Source organism: Lytechinus variegatus, chromosome 9 (assembly GCF_018143015.1).
Source record: "Lytechinus variegatus isolate NC3 chromosome 9, Lvar_3.0, whole genome shotgun sequence".
Lineage (NCBI taxonomy): Eukaryota > Metazoa > Echinodermata > Echinoidea > Temnopleuroida > Toxopneustidae > Lytechinus > Lytechinus variegatus.
The window spans coordinates 36,937,095-36,955,520 of NC_054748.1; the positions used below are offsets into that span (position 1 = coordinate 36,937,095).

Here is an 18,426-nt window from a genome sequence, read left to right on the forward strand (position 1 = left end):
TAGACCATCCGATAATTCACTGTTAGTGGAGTGGAGACCAAGTACTGACCATTTACCAATCTTTTTAAACCACCCTTTTTTTAAAATCAGTGTTTTTATAAACGAGTGCAATTAAGCGCGGCCCTTGAGCCGCGCTTTTGTTGTTGTTGTTGTTAATTGTCACGCATGTACAGCAATATATTTGACTGACCCCTCCCCCAGGGGATTTATATACTAGTACGTACGTCGCAGCTCATCGTACAAACCAACTTGTCTACCCTTGTCACCCCCCCCCCTCCTCCTTTTAGGCTCTTAGCATAAAGCTAGCTCATCCACTTTAGTTTTATGAACTTGGGGGTGTGGTTGTGCATGGTTGGTCGGTCATGCTGTGCTCTGTAATAGTATGTAAAGCCACTCATGTTCCTGAAAAATATGCCAAAAAAATAATTTTACAAGCAAACTTTATAGATGAACAAAGTGGGGGGGGGGGTTCCTAAATGAATTTCTTCAATAATGATTTTGTTATGAGGCGATAGCAAATATTTATGCACATTTTAACATTAATTTGGAAATATATCAATTACTCCACAATCTTTCTAACGCCTTCCATACTCGTTTGGCAGCAATAGAAAAGAAAAGGCTAGGCGAAGCAAAGCCAAAGCTACTTTACTTACTTGGAATATAAAGGTAAGAACCAATAATATGTGCCAAAGGATTCTTGGAGAAACTGTGTAATTGCTGAGAAATAAGCAAAATAAGCGCGGATTCGGTCACTTCCGTCGGGTTTTTATATTTTAATAATAATACACTATCCCACGTGTACCTATCTGTGTTGGTGATCTTCAGTGTGAACGTTTTTCAGCGTAGATTTCAAGATTTCACAAAGTTCAGTTTATGTAACTGTACCAGATCTTCATCCTCGATGATATACTGACAATTAAGCCTAGTTTTACAGACTTTCTCATGAAATCAGTGTTTACTGCAACTACTGGAATTTCTCTTTAAAGGTATGCTCCAGGCCGGGCTGAAGATATTAATATCTAAACATGCTAAAAGAAATAGAGTAAAATTCATGGAGCAAAATGCTGAAAATTTGATCAAAATCGGATAACAAATAATAAAACTATACATGTAGATCTCTTATATTGAATTTCAAAGATAAATTTGCCTTATTCTGGTGAAACATTTCTAGGCATATCTTCACAAATATTCATTAGGTAAGCTGATGATGTCGTATCCCAACTTGTTCTTTCGTATTTTATTACATTAGCTTTATCAAAATTTTTCCTACCAAGAACTAAAAGAATTGGATTGATAAGTGCATTAGTTATTTCTTGCTGCAACTTAATATTTCATCATAGTGGAGACACATCCTTCACTCATTTATGAAAAAATGAAACAATTATGATTTCATGGAGTAATATAAGATTAATAAAAAGGAAAGTGCATGGGGATGTGACATCATCAGCCTACCTAAATACATGTGTTCGTGAAGACTAGCCTTGACAGTAAGAATAAGTTTACTGTAGAGGCTTACTCTCCATGGAGTCACTCATTCAATGAACAAGGTTATAATATAACCTTGTTCTCAGTTATATCTCCATGTGTGACAAAATAAGGGTGGCAATGTTTTGCTTGTTTTCTCTTTTTCTTTGGGGCAAATGCTTGATTTTTTTACACTGACAGTTTCCATTACACCTATTATTCATACAACTTGGCTCTTATTTAAATTTGATTCTTTAAATCATTTTTTTCTTAATTAAAAATAGAGATCAAGAAATGAAAATTTTCTTGCCATATTACTTTCCACCAATAGAGGGCGTACACAAATATATGCCCAAAATTCAAGTTTTTGAGCGCTCTGGTGAATGAAAAAATTATTCCCAATTTACTAATGAAAAATAAATTGCAACTGTATGGAAATTAGTAATTTTGGTCACAAAAGTGATATTTTAATGATTTTTTAAAATGTGTGCTCTGTACAACATTGGCATACCATAGTCCTACCTCTAGATTCCCCACAGGCAGGGTGGTAGCAGTAAACAAGTGCATGGAGTCTGGGTCGGGATAGCATTGGTCTCTAAAGGTTTTCCCATGGTGAAACTAGATCTAAATCACACACGTTCTGAGCCCAAACTAACGTACATGGACCAAAACAATATTTACTCCCAAATTTTATAAGTTTGCATATATTTATTCAATAAATAGTAGTAAATTTGAAAAATAATTAAGAGCACGAGCGTTTACTTACCCAGTCTGTTTTGGTCGCCATCTGGATGTCTTTGTTATCGATACCTAAGTACCACACGTGTGTATTGCTGCCAGCTTAGATTTAAAAAATACTTTCATCGGCCGATAAATATCGTGAATCGTAGAATACTTGCATTGGTCGATAAATATCATAAAGCGATCCTTATTACATGCCTAGAACTGTTTCACTTGAATAATGCAAATCTTTCATTAAATCGGATAACAAAGTTAAACTTTGTTTTCCAATTTTGATGAAGTTTTCAGCATTTTGCTCTGTGAATTTTTATTACCTTTATTTAGCCAATATTTTCAGCACGGAGCATCCCTTTAAACACTCTTCCAAAAAGGAAGTTATTCAGCTGTCTAATAATTTGTATTTATAATTTATTTTCTTTGTCCAAATGAACAGTTCCTGGATTATTAACAGATAGGTGAACCATGATGGAATTGAGGAAAGCGTTTCAGCTCAGTGTGTGTTTGATGTTGATTCTGGTAGAGGCACGGAATAGTAAATCAAGAGAACATCAAGGGCCACCGCACATTATCTTCATTGTAGCTGATGATTTGGTAAGGGTTACATTGGAATACTCCCCAGGGAGTGGAGAATGCTCGATTGAATCCAACGATGGCTGTGCTGATGATTTGTATTGATGTATGCTGATTTGATATTTTGATGGTGTTGATTTTTTACCTGATTGCTAGCATTAATGCTTGTAAGCAAGTAACCAGAGGACCGGTGGCTTAAGGTCCTCTCTGAGGGACCTAGTAATGAGGATTAATGCCTTACCTAAGGACATTAGTGTACAAAGTGGGAACCGAACCCGGTCACCGGAATCCGAAACTCCTGCTCTACTGACTGAGCTATCGCACCTATATGTCTTAAAACGCATCATTAGTAACCAGATTGTCATTATTGAACGAGGGGATATGGTAATAATACCGGCCTTAAATTTAAATGTCATTAAATACAATCCCCTTCATGTGGGACCTTCAGGAAATTTTCTGGCTCTGATTTCTGGTTCTTCTGGCAGGCTGTAATGCTCCCAAAGGACTAGGACTTGGTCAGTATATGAAGGGAACGATGACTTGCGAAAAATGGGGGTCAGACGCACAAAAAGGTTGATCATTTTATGGAATTGCCCAATGGTGGAAAAGCAATATTTCTGTCTTTACAGTGTAGAGAACATTTCTATAATTCCACGTAGAGCACTATCAGGAATGATCATTATAAAAAATAAAGAAATCTCATAGGTCAATGAAAAGGGCATTTAGGCCAATCAGTTGGGCTTCCAAGACTGTGGCATTAGTGGCCTCGGAATAATAAAAACCCTCTGGGCCCTGCCTTACAAAGAGTTAGGATTGATCTGAATAATCTCGAGTTATTATATGTATATGGAAATCCATAAATGTCATAATTTTTTCTTTAGGAAATTTGCCCAATGTCCTTTGAAACAGATAGAAGCATACTGAAATGTCAAGAAAACAGTAAAATACTTCATTTCTTGAAAATATTTTGAAAAAAAAACATGTATTTTAGATGTTTTTAGATTTTTTTAGACGGTTTTCCATAGTTGTGGTTGATTGGGTCAATCGCAACTCTTTGTAGGACAGGCCCAGAAGAAATTCTTGCTGCCATATGCTGGAGAAATTACTCTTTTAAAGCCATGTTACCTTGGCTTGTACAAAAAGGACAGGTGATGTCGGTAACCCTACCCCCGGATTTGCCGAAAGAGTGTGTTGGGACTTTATTTAAATTATATGCCATTGTGATTAGTTTTGAATTCATAAAAATTTAATCTTCAAACGGCCATTTCAAAGAGGCTGTCGTCTTGATTGGGTCATCACCACAACCTGTTTAATTGCACAGGTATTGAGTTGTCTTCTCAATTTATCTTCACTGCAAATTATAATCTACTACCCACTAGAGCTAAAAGATGAGGTGTCTTGAAGGTTATATTATCAAAATCAAGAGAGGATTATATATCAATTTTCTGTAATATCTACTGGTTGTGAGAGATTTATAGAATATACTGGTATAGGGACAGTGATTTTCCGTTTTACCCATAAATAAAACAGAGATTCTGTTTGGGTCTTATACTTTTATGTTAAAAAATCATGGAATTCACCTTTGCAAAACGGAATTCAGGTTTTTGTTGTATACATTTTCAATGACAAAACAGATTTTCCATTTGTAGATCCAGTTAAAACGGAATTACAGATTTTCAGAAATGGAAAGACCATTTTTTGAAACTACTGGTACTTTAGTCTACAATTCAGACACACATCGGGAATTATTGCTATCTGAATTTTCCTCTGTGTGCAAACTGTGTAAAGTTCTTGGATTTGGTCAAATTTATTTAACAGTGTATTGCCCTGTGTTTATCATTAGTTAAGTAATATAGTTTTGGTTTGTCATTCATGAAATAATTGTGTAATTTAGTAAATACTTTCTATGTGGATTTGTAAACCGTGAAAAGGTTGTTCGTAATTTTGAGCATATTGTTCTGTAGCATATATGGGAAAATCAGGGGTGAAATAAGTTTTAGCTAGGGTACATTATTCTGCATATTTGATCTGTTTTGCGAAAATATTAGTTAGGTTGGATACTTTATAAGGTTGAGGCTGTAAGACAGTAAGGGCCTTTTCATATGAGAATCTTGAATCATCATTGTAATGATAGTAAATTCGTCTTTAGAATCATTGTACCATTCACACGTTCACTCGAAAACTGTGATTTGAATTCGAATTCCTGAGAGAAGGCGGTATTGTGTCCTTGGTGACTTGTCAATCAAACGCAATCAAAGCATTGCTACTTTACATTCTTCCTTTCAGATAGTGTTATGACAAAGAATATATCATTACATTCTTTCATATTAAAGCAATCATTTGAGAGCTCACAATAATTCATTTATCATTCCCATAACCAAGCCTTCAATTTAATATTTTTTTACAATTCAATACTACCAGGGTTGGGATGATGTCAGTCTGCATGGATCAAGCCAGATACTCACTCCGAACATTGACAGGTTGGCCCAAGAGGGCGTGACGTTGACAAACTACTATGTGTCACCCATCTGCACTCCGACAAGAAGCGCCATCATGACGGGCAGGCACCCTATTCATACAGGTATCAAATGTTTTCTGTATAGATCACTTAAAAATTTTGTAATTCAACAGGATTTAGACAGGAAACTACACCATTTTCCTCTTGGGTTATATGACATTTGCTCCTGCGACAATTACTCCTGTGACAATTAATCCCATGACAATTACTCCTGCGACAATTACTCCTGCGACAGTTACTCCTGCGACAATTAATCCTGTGACAATTACTCCTGCAACAATTACTTCTGTGACAATTACTCCTGTGCCAATTTACTCCTGCGACAATTAATCCTGTGACAATTACTCTTGCAACAATTGCTCCTGCGAGAATTACTCCTATGACAAGTACTCCTTGGACAAGTGCTCCTGTGACAATTACTCCTGCGACAATTACTCCTGTGACATTAACTCCTGTGATAATTACTCCTTTGACAATTACTCCTGCGACAGTTACTCATGTGACAAATACTCCTGTTACAATTGCTCCTGGCTTTATTTTGTCTTCAGATGTAGGGATAGGGTACGGGTTGCAATAGGGTATCTTTTAAATGGGCTTTAACATGTAGGTTTATAATACCTGAAAAGGGAAATTCTCTTGGACATCCAATATCTCAATTTGCCTGGTTGAATTATTCCACCAACAACATGCCGTTTTATGGGAGCAGCCATTTTGTTCTGCTTGGTTTTGACTGTTACTCTGCTGCAGTTATTTTCAGGTTTATGGTAATGTTCCACAACATTTGCTCCCGGGGCAGTTGATAATTTACACATAAAGCTGAACATAAAGCAGAGCTTGAATTCTTACCCCAATCCTCAGATGACTCTGAACAAAAAAAAAAAACAACCACCCTAGATCACAAATCTATAAACCATTTCAGTATACTGTATACCGGTATATCCTCAGAGTAGCAATTTTCAACAGAGCAACTTTTTGTGTTACCTAGATAGTGCATTAAATATCACTTTATTGTAGGGGGAATCAGTTTGGCAAGTTTCATCAGTATATTTCACAAACAGGGATGGCCTAGAAATGACTACCCTACAACACCCCCACCCTCCCCACTTCACCCTCCTCCGGGGTCCCCTTCTCCCTCCTCCTTGCCCCCCCTTTTTTATGTGATGATAAAATAAGTAGAAAAAGGAGAGAGAAAAAAAAGGAATGGGCAGAATAAAATGACAGAGTAAAAGATATAAATGAAAGGTATCTAAAGTCTAACACTGATACACTAACACTGAATCATACAATGATCTTTCAGTTTTTGAATCGTAGTTTGTTTTGCCCCTATCAATATATCTTGCCCCCTCTCCTTATCCTATCCACAAATATACAGATCGGTGATGAAGATTCTACCAATGCCAGAATTCCTTCAGGTACTTATACAGGCATGCAACATGATAACATAGTAGGGAACTCGAGTTCCTTAAATTAAAGTCTTGCTTTTCATACATCATACAGGCATGCAACATGATACAATAGCAGCCGATGAGCCATGGGGATTGGGTCTGGATGAGAAGACTATTGCTCAGCATCTGAAATCATTGGGATACAGCACTCATGCAGTTGGGAAGGTGTGTTTTTTTCTCTCATTCTTTGTGATAATATAAAGAGTAGAGTCTGTATGAGTCAACCTGAAAGGGGAATGAAACCTTTGGAACAGGTAGGCTTGTGTCAAAAACCGAAAAATCAAAGAATAAGAACAAAGAAAATTTGAGAAAAATCAGACAAATAATGAGAAAGTCATTCATTTGAATGTTGCAATCACTAATGCTATGGAGATCCTCCCTTTGGCAATGCGACAAGGATGTGAGATGTCACATGTGAACAACTTTCATTTTGATGGACTATAAAATACCCTCAAAATGTCTTTTTTTGCTTTTCCTTATGGTGATACAAAATATTTATCCATGATGTATTCTTCAAAAATCTGTATTACATGCTCTCGTATAGAAAGAACACATGATCTACTGATAGATGTGATAAAAGAGGCAATTTAAGTGAAATATATATTGTTTACAAGTGACATCACACATCTTTGTTGCATTGCCAACTTGAGGTTCTCCATAGCATGTAGTGATCGCAATATTCAAATGCTCATAACTTTCACATTATCTGTGAGGGTTTTCCTCAAACATTCGTTGATCTGTTTCTTTGATTTTTCACCCAAGCAATCTTGTTCCAAAGGTTTCATTCTCCTTTCAGCCCTGTTGACACTGGAAACATTGTAGTTACCACATAGTCTATGCATGAAACATTCAAATTTGCACTACATTCAGGATCATGTCGCAGCTACATGTATGTTGTGAATGTGTCAAAACAATGCGTGCCCTGATACAGGAAGGTTGTGCTATTAAATGTTGCGCACTGGCATATTGCAGGGCAGTGCGGGCACCACAATGCATGCAAGTGTGAACAGGGTTTTACTCTTAGGTCTAATAAATCGGTTAAACTTCGTAATTCCGAAGGTTCTTTATTCCGAAACTTTCGTAATTTGGTAACACATCCGAAAAGGAAATAAGGTTCGTTGTTTCGAAGGTTCGTTAATCCGAAAACGAAATAAGGTTCATTATTCCAGAGGTAGGTTAGTCTGAAAACAAAATGATTACCGAACCTTATTTCGTTTTCGGACTAACGTACCATCGCAATTAAGAACCTCATTTCGTTTTCGGATTAACGAACATTTGGAATTATGAACCTTCGGAATATTGAACCTTCGGAAATACGAACCTTCGGAATAACCGAACCTTGGGAATAACGAAGCTTCGGAATTACGAATGTATGCGTAATTATCGCCTAATTTGACTCAATCTTTCAAATCATAAATACTTTAATAAAATACAATGACGGAAACTTTGTCATTATTTTGATTACCATGGAAACTTTGATTGTCATTGGCTGCTGAGTCCTGTTGCCATGGTAGTTACCACATTATAATTGTTGTCATAAATTTATTCATGAAACAGGCCCCAGAATTTATGCAAAATATTTTATAATACAGTAATGAAACATTTTTGTAAAGCACAACATACATACTATTAGACAAAATTGACTTCTCTTAAGTGCTTTTTACCTGAGAATTGGGTGTTGGTGTGTGTTTTTAAACTCTTAGAACTTTTCTTATGATTTAGATTAGAAAGGTTGAAAGATATCTGACTTTACTGCAAAAGATGAGCTAGTGGTTTTGAATCATTACATCAACCCCCGTTTGGAGAAAAAAGACCGCAGTTCAGCTTGCAAACTGCGGTATTGGACCCCATTTTGTGTTTTGAATAATTTCCAAGCCCTGGGGCCGTTTCATAAAGCTGTTTGTAAGTTAAGAGTGACTTTAAGAATGACTGGTGATCGTCGCCAATGGTGTGTACCATTTACTGCAAGACAGGATCACCAGTTGCTCTTAACTTACGAACAGCTTTATGAAACAACCGCCTAATCAACCCTGCTTGGCCAGGTAATCCCCGCCGTCTCACCACAGGCCATATTATGAGCATTGAGCCAGGGGTGAAATGATAAACAACAGCTGTGCTATTACGTAAGACTTCTCTGCCTGTAGTAGGACCTTCGGAATGAAATTATTGTATTTGATATTTAATCACGTTTTCAAAGGCATATTGTATTAAAAAATTCAATGTTAGTCCATTTTCAATTTCGAATGAAGAAAATCAACCTCGAAATAAGGAAAGTAAGTGAATAAAAAATGGCGGCGTGCTTTGTAGGGACCGGGCTCAGGCTATTGTTTTATCTTCGTACCGAGGTCAAGAAACAGGTGTTTTAATACTTAGGGGTTTGTCGTACTTGGAGAAGGGAATTGATTTGGAAAAACTGGGGTATAGTGTTCACAAATGGAGGTTTTCGTCATGTTTATACTTGTTCATTTATTTTGTTATTTTTTCAGTGGCATTTGGGTTATTATGCGGAGGAGTACATTCCAACGAAGAGAGGATTCGATTCATTCTTTGGCTACTATAACGGGAGAGGGGACTACTTCACACATGAGGATAATAAGGTAAGAAAATGTGTGCTGCAAGAAGAAGGGGGGGGGGCTAAGGTTGTGCCCTCCCCCCAAATTTCAAATTTTGTACACCACCCTGAAGAAAAGGGTCATCTCATCCCCCTCCCTCCAAAAATATATAAATAATAAAAAAAAAAATTAAAGCTTTGTGAGGGCAACACATTGTGCATTCAAAAATGGTCTCAACCTACATGTATGAACATCTATCTGCTCACAACATTCCACAGCCAATGCTGGACAATAATCAAAAGTTCCCGTGGAAAAGTGCATGGCGTGAATTTGCAATTCACTTTGGGCTTTGAACTAGAATTCCACTTGTTATTCAATGATGTCAGACCCATCATCTTCCTGTCTACCTTGACTAACGATAATCGCATACGCTCTCACATTGTGTTCTCAATCTCATCTTACATTTCGAAAAGAATCATTGTTAAACTTACTTTTTCTGTCCTCTCTCGCCATATGCCATTCTTCCCTTCAAGCTACCAGGGCCCTGTCTCACAAAGAGTTACGATCAATCCAATCAATCGTAACTCTATGGCAATCCATCAGTGTCATCATTTTTTCTACAGGAAATTTGCAAATTGTCCTTGGTAAACAAAGGAGATCACACCAAATTGTCAAGAAATCAATGAATTTATGGATGTACATTCATATCTAGATTTTTTAAAAACAAGCATGCATTTTATATGTTGACTTTGCTGGCTTTCCATAGTTGCTATCGTCGATAGTAGTGAGGATTGGTTGATGATGATTGCAGCACAGACACCGGCTCCCAGTCTAAGAATACATTGGTAGACTATTATAGAACCTTGTGGATCTAATAATAATCTGGTTATTTGAACTGCACTGTAGCCATACATTGTACTTCAAAGTGCTTACAGATCATATTATCACCCGTATCAGACATCTGAGCTGGTCATTTACAAAACCGTATTGCCCTACATTTTCTGAATATCGGGAAGGGTAGGTATATTGTTTGTATTTTCCTCGGTCTCAATGCGCGTATTTACTTTGCATGCAGAGACGAAGCAAAATATACCTTTGTATTTTCCCTGGTCTCACATCCGGGAATTTGTGGATGCGTATAAAGAGATACGCTTCATAAGGATCCGCCCACCAACAATATACATGTACGTCATAATAAAGACAACGCTGAATCCGAGCGCTTGCAAGTACGTCATAATGGTAAAGTGCAGAGCCTAGACCGATATTAACATGACACAATAGAACTCTATTTTTAAAAGAAATATCCCCATTATCATGATTTTTGCTCTAGATATCTGATTTGGATGATAATAAAAATATTGACTGGCTCTTCTTTCGGGGAACATCAAATATATTGCCCTTAAATGACCCATATTGCCCTCGTCTAAAGACTCGGGCCAATATGATTCATTTGCTGGCAATATATTTGATGTTCCCCTCAAGGCCAGTCAATATTATATAATTATTTCCCTGGGTATCGTATTCAATCAGTCATTCCCTCTCACAATGTCTGCACATCCTCCACTCCCTGGGGAGTATTCCAGTCAGTCACCATTGAGCCGTACACAGTACTGGACAAGCAGCGATCACTTTCACATCCTACTTGGTACCCATTTAGCCCCTGGGTGGAGAGTGGCACATTGTGGATTAACACCTTGATCGTATCCATGTCATGCATTTGCGTCACCTGTGAAACTCAGAAAATATCTTCTTTTTTTATCCTTTAGGCTGGTTGTGCCGGTTACGATCTTCACAAGAATGGAGAGGTCTACTGGAGCGCATTTGGTCAGTATTCTACAGAAATATTCACCAGAGAAGCTCAGCAGATTATTATGGACCATAATGCCTCTCAGGTAAGACTATTTTTGTTTGTGTATAACAATGCTTCCTCATTAAAGTAAAGCCTGTTATTTTGTTGACTCCGACCTTGGCGCAAATATTCATAGCTGATTGATATACGCAAAACAAAAGTAATAAAATATATAGATGTTACATGCATTTTTAATAGTTTTCAGTCAGTGGTATGTAAAAAATGGCATCACATGAGTAGAGCTATAAGGATTACATTTATTATATCCTAGGTTTTGATGCGACTCACTGCTAATAAGCTGCTTTATAGAATAAATTGGTCGATGTAGTTTGCATGATGACCTCTTAAATCTTGATAAAACATCCCCACCCTAATATTTTGCAAGTCAATCACCATTGTTTTATATTTTTTCATGAACCATCTTTTAAATACAGGTAATTCTGCCTAATGATCTTCCATAATGCAAATAATCCTAGGTTTTGATGCGACTCACTGCTAATAAGCTGCTTCATTGGATAAATCGGTCGATGTCAAAGTCAAAGTAATTGTAATATCCTCTTTTAAGTCTAACTTTGCCCAAATTGAACAGATTTTTTCCAGCTCCATGAGATTCAACTTAGGCAGAGTTTATCTGTAATCTTAAAACCTATTTTCTTAGAATACACATTACAAAGAGTTGCACAATATTCTCGGGAGGCCACATTGACGAGGGGATACCATGCATGACCATAGGGTTTCAAAATGCACCCCTTAACAGGTATTGGAAACAAATCAGTACCCTTGGCAAGTATTCCCTGAATTGATCCCATAAACAAGTACAGCGATGTCTTAATTATTATGTCACGATCGTCGGCTTTACCTTTACTTTCATTGGGTTGAGTACCACCCCACAAACCCTAAACATGTAGTGTTGGGGCAAAAAGTACATCCTCTATAAATTATTTTTAGTCTTTTTATACCCTCGCAAATTGGACCATAAACACAGTTTTCCTAGCAAAATATATACCCTTTTTCACTATTTTAGCGTTTTTGACACCCTTATTACATTATTATGATATATTATATTACCTACATAATGTGCCCTATCTTGAAAAAGCGGTCCCTTCTTTTGGTCATGCGTGGTATCCACTCTTCAATGAAAGAGGCCCTTTTGGGACAAAAATACAAAATTCTGAATCTTTCTCCATCTTTTTTTGTTCAGCCGCTGTTCTTGTATCTTGCACACCAAGCAGTGCATGCAGGTGTGTATGGAGCTCATCTGCTAGAGGCTCCTTACAAGTATTACCAGAGGTTCCCTCATATCAAGTCAGAAGGGAGAAGGAAGTATGCAGGTAAGATTTTGTTCTGGGAGTCCCCCTCCTCCACCCCCATCCCCTTTCCTCCCTCTCCTTTGCCACTCTCCTTCTTCTGTCTTTCATCTACCCTTCCTTCCCTTCTCCCTCCACTTCCCGTGGTGTAGTGGTTCTGACACTCGCCTTGTGAATAGAGGGTCGTGCGTTCGAACCCCACCATGGCCTAGCGTCCTTTGGCAAAGCGTCAATCCACACTTTGCCACTCTCACCCTGTCACCCAGGTGCTTATTGGGTACCGGTAGGAAACAACTGTCATTGTGGTTGGTATAGCAAGTTTGCGCCTAACAAGCTGCTTGGAATGCTATGAATCCAGTGACCGGGTAATAATAACTGTGAAGCGCTTTGAGCAGTCGTAGATTGATAAAGCGCTCTGTAAATGCCAATTCTTCTTCTTATTATTTTTCCCTGTCCCCTCCACTCCACTTCCCCTCTCTTCCTGTCCCCTTAGCCTCATTTTCCCTTACCTTTCCTTCCCTTTCTCCTCCCTTTCCCTCCCCTTCAATTGATAGGTACTCTCTATTTACATTCCTTTCTCTTCCCTGTCCCCTTTCTCACTCTCTTCCGCTCCCCTTTCTTCCCCTTCCCTTTCTGTAACTTTCTCTTCCCATTCCCCTTCCCCTCCCTCTATCCTTCTCTCTTCCCCTCCCCTTTCCTTTCTTCCCCTTCCCTTTTTACAAATTTACAACAATTGTAACTCTTTATGAAACGGGCCCCTGATCGGCGCCAAACATATTATTAATAAAAGTCAATAATTGTCTGCTTGGAACACTCCTGGTTTTATCACAACCTAGTCTAGGAAATGGTGTAAATACACAAAATCTGACTGGTGGGCAATTCCATAAAATGATCAACCTTGTATGTACGTCCGACCCCCATTTTTCTCAAGTCTTACTTCACTTCATAAACCGACCAAGTCATGGTCAATTAGAGAACATTACAGACTGTCGAAAGACCAAAAAATCAGAGACAAAAACTTTCATGAAGGTCCCACATACAGGGGGTCGAAAGTACATATTTTATGAAATTGCCCTGGTGTAATTTTCTTTACCTTCCATTGTATACTTTATTTTCTGATCAGCGATGGTTGCGGGTTTAGATGACTCAGTCGGGAACATCTCCAAGACGCTACGGGATACAGGTCTTTACGATAACTCCATCATCGTCTTCACGACTGACAACGGAGGCCCCACCAATGGCTACGACGGCAACCACGCAAGTAACTGGCCCCTCAGAGGGTGCAAGCATACGCTATGGGAGGGCGGGGTCCGGGGCACCGCCTTCGTGAACAGCCCCCTCATTGAGAGACCAAGACGCTTCAGTGACCGGTTGATGCATGTCTGTGATTGGCTCCCAACGCTCTATGGCGCCGCCGGGGGTGACCCGAAGGACCTTGTGAATTTAGATGGATACGACCAATGGGATGCATTGTCAATGTAAGTCTGAAAATTCTATCATTTTGGCACCTGTTTCATAAAACTTGTTATAATAACAACTTTGCAATAACAGGTTAAAAGCTACTGAAATCCATTAATCTGATTGGCTGATAGTGTACTTGGTATAGAATCCGGCATGGGTATTCAAATTCTTTCTAATACCTGTCTTTATTTCTTTTACTATATCTTGCCTGGCGTTACATACTTTTTAGAATGTTTGTCAATGTGTTTTATTTTAATTTTAATAATGTGCAATTTTATATATCGAATGTGCAATATTCTCTCAACGGTTTTTCCATGAGGGCTTGCATGCCTCTGGGCAATAGTACTGAATTTTACTTTTGCGAGCCCTGGCCCACGGAAAAAACGTTTTCTTACTCTTTTCTTTTTCATTTCTACTACATCTATATTTAATTTTTCAATTTCAAATTGTATTTATGTAATTGCATTGTACAATTTTTGTATGTTTTTATGGCCAAATAAATAATAATAAATAATAATAATAATAATAAACTGTGCCTGTATTATAAATCAGGGCCCACATTGTCTAAAATTTCGATATTTTCAAGGCAAGACCACTTTCACACAGGGCACAATTTTATATGACATGTACATCACAAATGAGAAAAATGAATAAAAAAAAGGAAGTAACAAATCTCCAAGGCCAATTATTTTATTTTAGGTGATATACTGTTCCAAGTGATACTGCCCTTTTGTTGAGGCGAGTTTTGTCCCATGGTGGATGGAACATCATGTCAATGTATTTCTTTAAGAGGTAATGATGAGAAACTAATAATTCCTTTTACTTGGCTTTTCCTTTATCTGTTTAAGGAATGCAAATTCACCTCGGATTGAGGTTCTTCATAACATCGAACCAATCTTCAACTACTCAGCTATCAGGATAGGCGATTATAAACTTCACTATGGTGCTTTTTCAAGTCGTTTTTCTGGATGGTATCCACCTGAAGGTACGTTTTAATATTTCCACATATACAGTATATATATTTTTGTCTCGCCTGCCTAACAGAAGCCACTCTATAGGTGTTTTTCTGATAGCAGCATCGGTAGCATTGAAATCACAACCGAGGTTAACTTTTTGAAATGTTGTAACTTAGAAAGTCTTATCATCTTGCATGAGTGTCAGGTCACAAAATCAAGGTCATTTTATGTCATTCAGGGTCAATGAACTTTGAGCATGCTGTGATATCAATGTTGAATTCTTCAATGAGGTTCATTTTGTAAACTTCAGCCATAATTTTGAAAGTATATGGATGTATTTCAAGAAAGAAAGAATGAGAGAAGGGAAAAACAGAACATAAATATAAAAAAGCCATCTACTCCAGACGGACTCTTTTAAATTGATTAATCAACATTATTTATGATTAGACAAATTGGTAATTTACCTAAAGGACGGTAAATAAATAAGTTCAATTAATATCATTGTATTACTCTGTTTTGATCGTTCAACACAACTTTATTATATGCATCATTTTGCTGACCTTTTTCTGACATTTTATTAATTTTCTTAAGTAAAGTCTTTTTGAACTTTTCCTGAAATTATCAACAAGTTTTCCTTTTCATTTTAACAGGAGAGAATTGGAATGAAACAGAGAGAGTTCCCAATGCATTTGTAGTAAACTGTCCACCCAAACCAGAAAATGCCTCAACAAACTGTGATTATGAGAATAACGAGCCTTGTCTTTATAATATCAGGGAGGATCCTTGTGAATATAATAATATAGCAGAGTGGAACCAAGGTTAGTATTTTAGTGGTGGTAGTCATGGCAATGATAATGATGATGGAGATGATGATGATGATAGTGGTTATGGTGTTGATGGTAGTAGTGATGATGATGATGAGGAGGAGGAGGATAATGATGATCGTGAGGATGAAGATGATGGTGGTGATGATTAGGATAATAATATTAACATGCTTATATCGCCCATATCACTGCCAAATGCGTCACTATGCGCTTAATTGGATATCATTACCCTGGCTTTAGCCCCGCAGCCTTTTACAACTTGGTAGCATTTCAAGGAATAATTCCTTCCAGGTTCCCATTTACCACACCTGGGTCGAGTGCAGCACAATGTGGATAAATTTCTTGCCGAAGGGAATTACACCATGGCTGGGATTTGAAACCATGACCCTCTGTTTCAAAGCTTGAAGACTAGGCCACTGGGCCACAACGCTCCACACAATGATGATGATGATGATGATGGTGATGTTGGTGGTCATCATGATGTGATGATGGTGATGATAATGGTCATGATGATGATGGTGATGATGAAGTTGATAATGATGACAATGATGATGATGGTGGTAGGGTTGGGATGATGGTGATAATGGTGTTTAAGGTGATATTGATTATGATAGTAGTGGTGGTGGTGGTATTGATGATATAATAGACCAGTTCGTAGTTACTTCATGGGCAATTTTGGTCAAATGACCTTTCATTTCTTTCATCATGGTAGGCAGATTTCAAAGCAAGATATTACATAACTTTGCCTTACGTAGCAGGATGAAGAAAATGAATAGACCAGGTGACTAGAATAGCACAATGAACACTTAATGAAGGTACTTGTTGCATTCTTTGAATGCATATCTTAGCATGTTGCACAATATACTTGACAAACAAATACCAGTCGTTCGTGGAAGCATTGTTGTTTTTTGTGGATGTAAATGAAAACGACAATTCAAAAGAGTATATGAATAATCAAGACATCAAAGTTGGTGCTTATCTCATCAGATTTTAAAGCACCATGTCACTTTAGTACAAATGACCTTCTTCTGATCATGCGTAGAATCTTTTGATCATGCGCAGAAAGGTACTACGAACTGGCTTATTACGATGGTGTTGAGGGGAGGGGGTGGCATTGGTGATGATGATGATGATGGTGGGGGTGATGTTTACACAGGATTAAACTAAGTCAAAGTTACCTGTTTCTCCTCACTTTGTCCTTCAGCTGTAGTCCAGATCATGACGTTAAGACTGGAGCAACTTCGGCAATCAGCAGTCGACCCAAGGAACCAGCCTGGCGATCCTCGGAGCAACCCAAAGGAACACGGAAACGCATGGGTACCCTGGGTGGAATTATAGCAGTACTGGAAAGTTGTATCGAAGTGATGACATCACACACAAAAAAATATGACATGAAATTATTTTTTGGTGTATTTCGGCATTTTTGCAACCATGCTACCATGTATTGGCAGAGCACGATGAAACACATCCACAACCAAAATTTAGTTGTATTGTTCCAAAGGGATCAAGGGTATGACAGTGTGACTACGAGCCTAGCGCCATTTAAGTCAGTGTATATTAACCTGGTTTCAAGCAGTTATGAACTCATTTTACAATGATTTTAATAGAGCATATTAAGTATTTGACAATACTTTGACCGACAAATTAAAGAGCGATTCATGACAAATTTGGTACATGTAGGTTTATCGTGCTCTTCTGGAATATGGCAATGAAAATACTGAAATGCACAAAAAGATGACATCATCTGCCAAGTTGCCAAGTTGTGAGATTTTTGGTGTAGATGGTGGTGTTTTGTAATGTATGCCATTTGTAAAGTTATGTGGGACCTTCACCACGCATGGGAATGTTCTTAGGTGCAAGGTCACTAGCCACTTGTGTTGAGTAAGTAAACCTTCGCACATCGGCACGCGGCTGTATATAAAACATATGGGGAAAATAACAGATGGGATTGGGAGAGGGCGCACGACGGGGATAATTTCACCTTTCCTTTCCCACAAACCTCTAAAATATATTCATTTCTAATTAAAAAGAAAAAAATTGAAGAAAATTTTTATTCAAATGTCAAAATCATCTCTTCCTCCACCCCTCTTCCATTTTCCTCATAAGTTTTGTACACAATTCAAAACGGCGATCCGCGAAGGCTGGCGAAGGTTTACTTACTCAACGCTGTGGGGCATAGCATTGGGCACTCTTCCCAAGTGTTTTGTTATGTGCTTTATTGACTTTCCAGTCTTCCACTTGTGTCTTTGTTTTTACCTTTTGAAAGCACAAATGTTGTCATATCAGGATTTTAAGAAATATTGTTGAAAATAGTGTAGTGATGTGTGAAGGGGTTTAAAGGGGAAGTTCACCCTGAAGAAAACTTTGTTGTGAAAATAGCAGAAAAGATAGTAAAAAAAATTGGTGAAGGTTTGAGGAAAATCCGTTAAAGAGTAAGAAAGTTATTAGAGTTCAAAATTTTGGATTTGTGACGTCATAAACGAGCAGCTGCCCCATGTGTTTAATATGTAATATAAAATTTATGAATTTCAAATTTTGTATGGTTCCTGATGACTTAATTTTGTTTTCTCTTCATGATCGGGTGTGAAACGATTTGTCTATTGATATACAAAAGTTACAGTGAAAACCATTTTCAATTTTCTGAGAAAATGACATTTCATTGATATTTTACCATTCGCTATGTAGGAATGCTGCTTGCATATGACGTCACAAATCAAATAATTGAAATTCTAATAACTT

The 18,426-nt window shown here is 37.7% G+C and overlaps 1 protein-coding gene across 2 annotated transcripts; it reads left to right on the forward strand.

The window, feature by feature from the left end:
* Positions 1-571: 571 nt before the first annotated feature.
* LOC121422148 (arylsulfatase I-like) lies at positions 572-18,081 on the forward strand. 2 transcript variants are annotated; one of them, XM_041617044.1, is made up of 11 exons: positions 572-666; positions 2,639-2,796; positions 5,197-5,356; positions 6,791-6,903; positions 9,225-9,335; positions 11,057-11,182; positions 12,341-12,470; positions 13,570-13,924; positions 14,756-14,892; positions 15,514-15,681; positions 16,892-18,080. In XM_041617044.1, the coding sequence occupies exons 2-11, from the start codon at positions 2,668-2,670 to the stop codon at positions 17,023-17,025; spliced, it is 1,563 nt and encodes a 520-aa protein (XP_041472978.1). In that variant the 5' UTR covers positions 572-666; positions 2,639-2,667; the 3' UTR covers positions 17,026-18,080. The 2 variants fall into 2 exon arrangements, with proteins under 2 accessions (XP_041472978.1, XP_041472979.1); XM_041617045.1 differs by lacking the exon at positions 572-666 and having other exon boundaries at positions 2,650-2,796; positions 16,892-18,081.
* The last annotated feature ends 345 nt before the right edge of the window (positions 18,082-18,426 follow it).

Bases quoted from the DNA above. Each gene is read 5' to 3' on its own strand.
- LOC121422148 (XM_041617044.1), top strand. From the start codon at position 2,668: ATGATGGAATTGAGGAAAGCGTTTCAGCTCAGTGTGTGTTTGATGTTG. The intron at 9,336-11,056 runs GTAAGAAAATGT...TTTATCCTTTAG, and splicing joins TCACACATGAGGATAATAAG to GCTGGTTGTGCCGGTTACGA. The intron at 13,925-14,755 runs GTAAGTCTGAAA...TATCTGTTTAAG, and splicing joins CAATGGGATGCATTGTCAAT to GAATGCAAATTCACCTCGGA.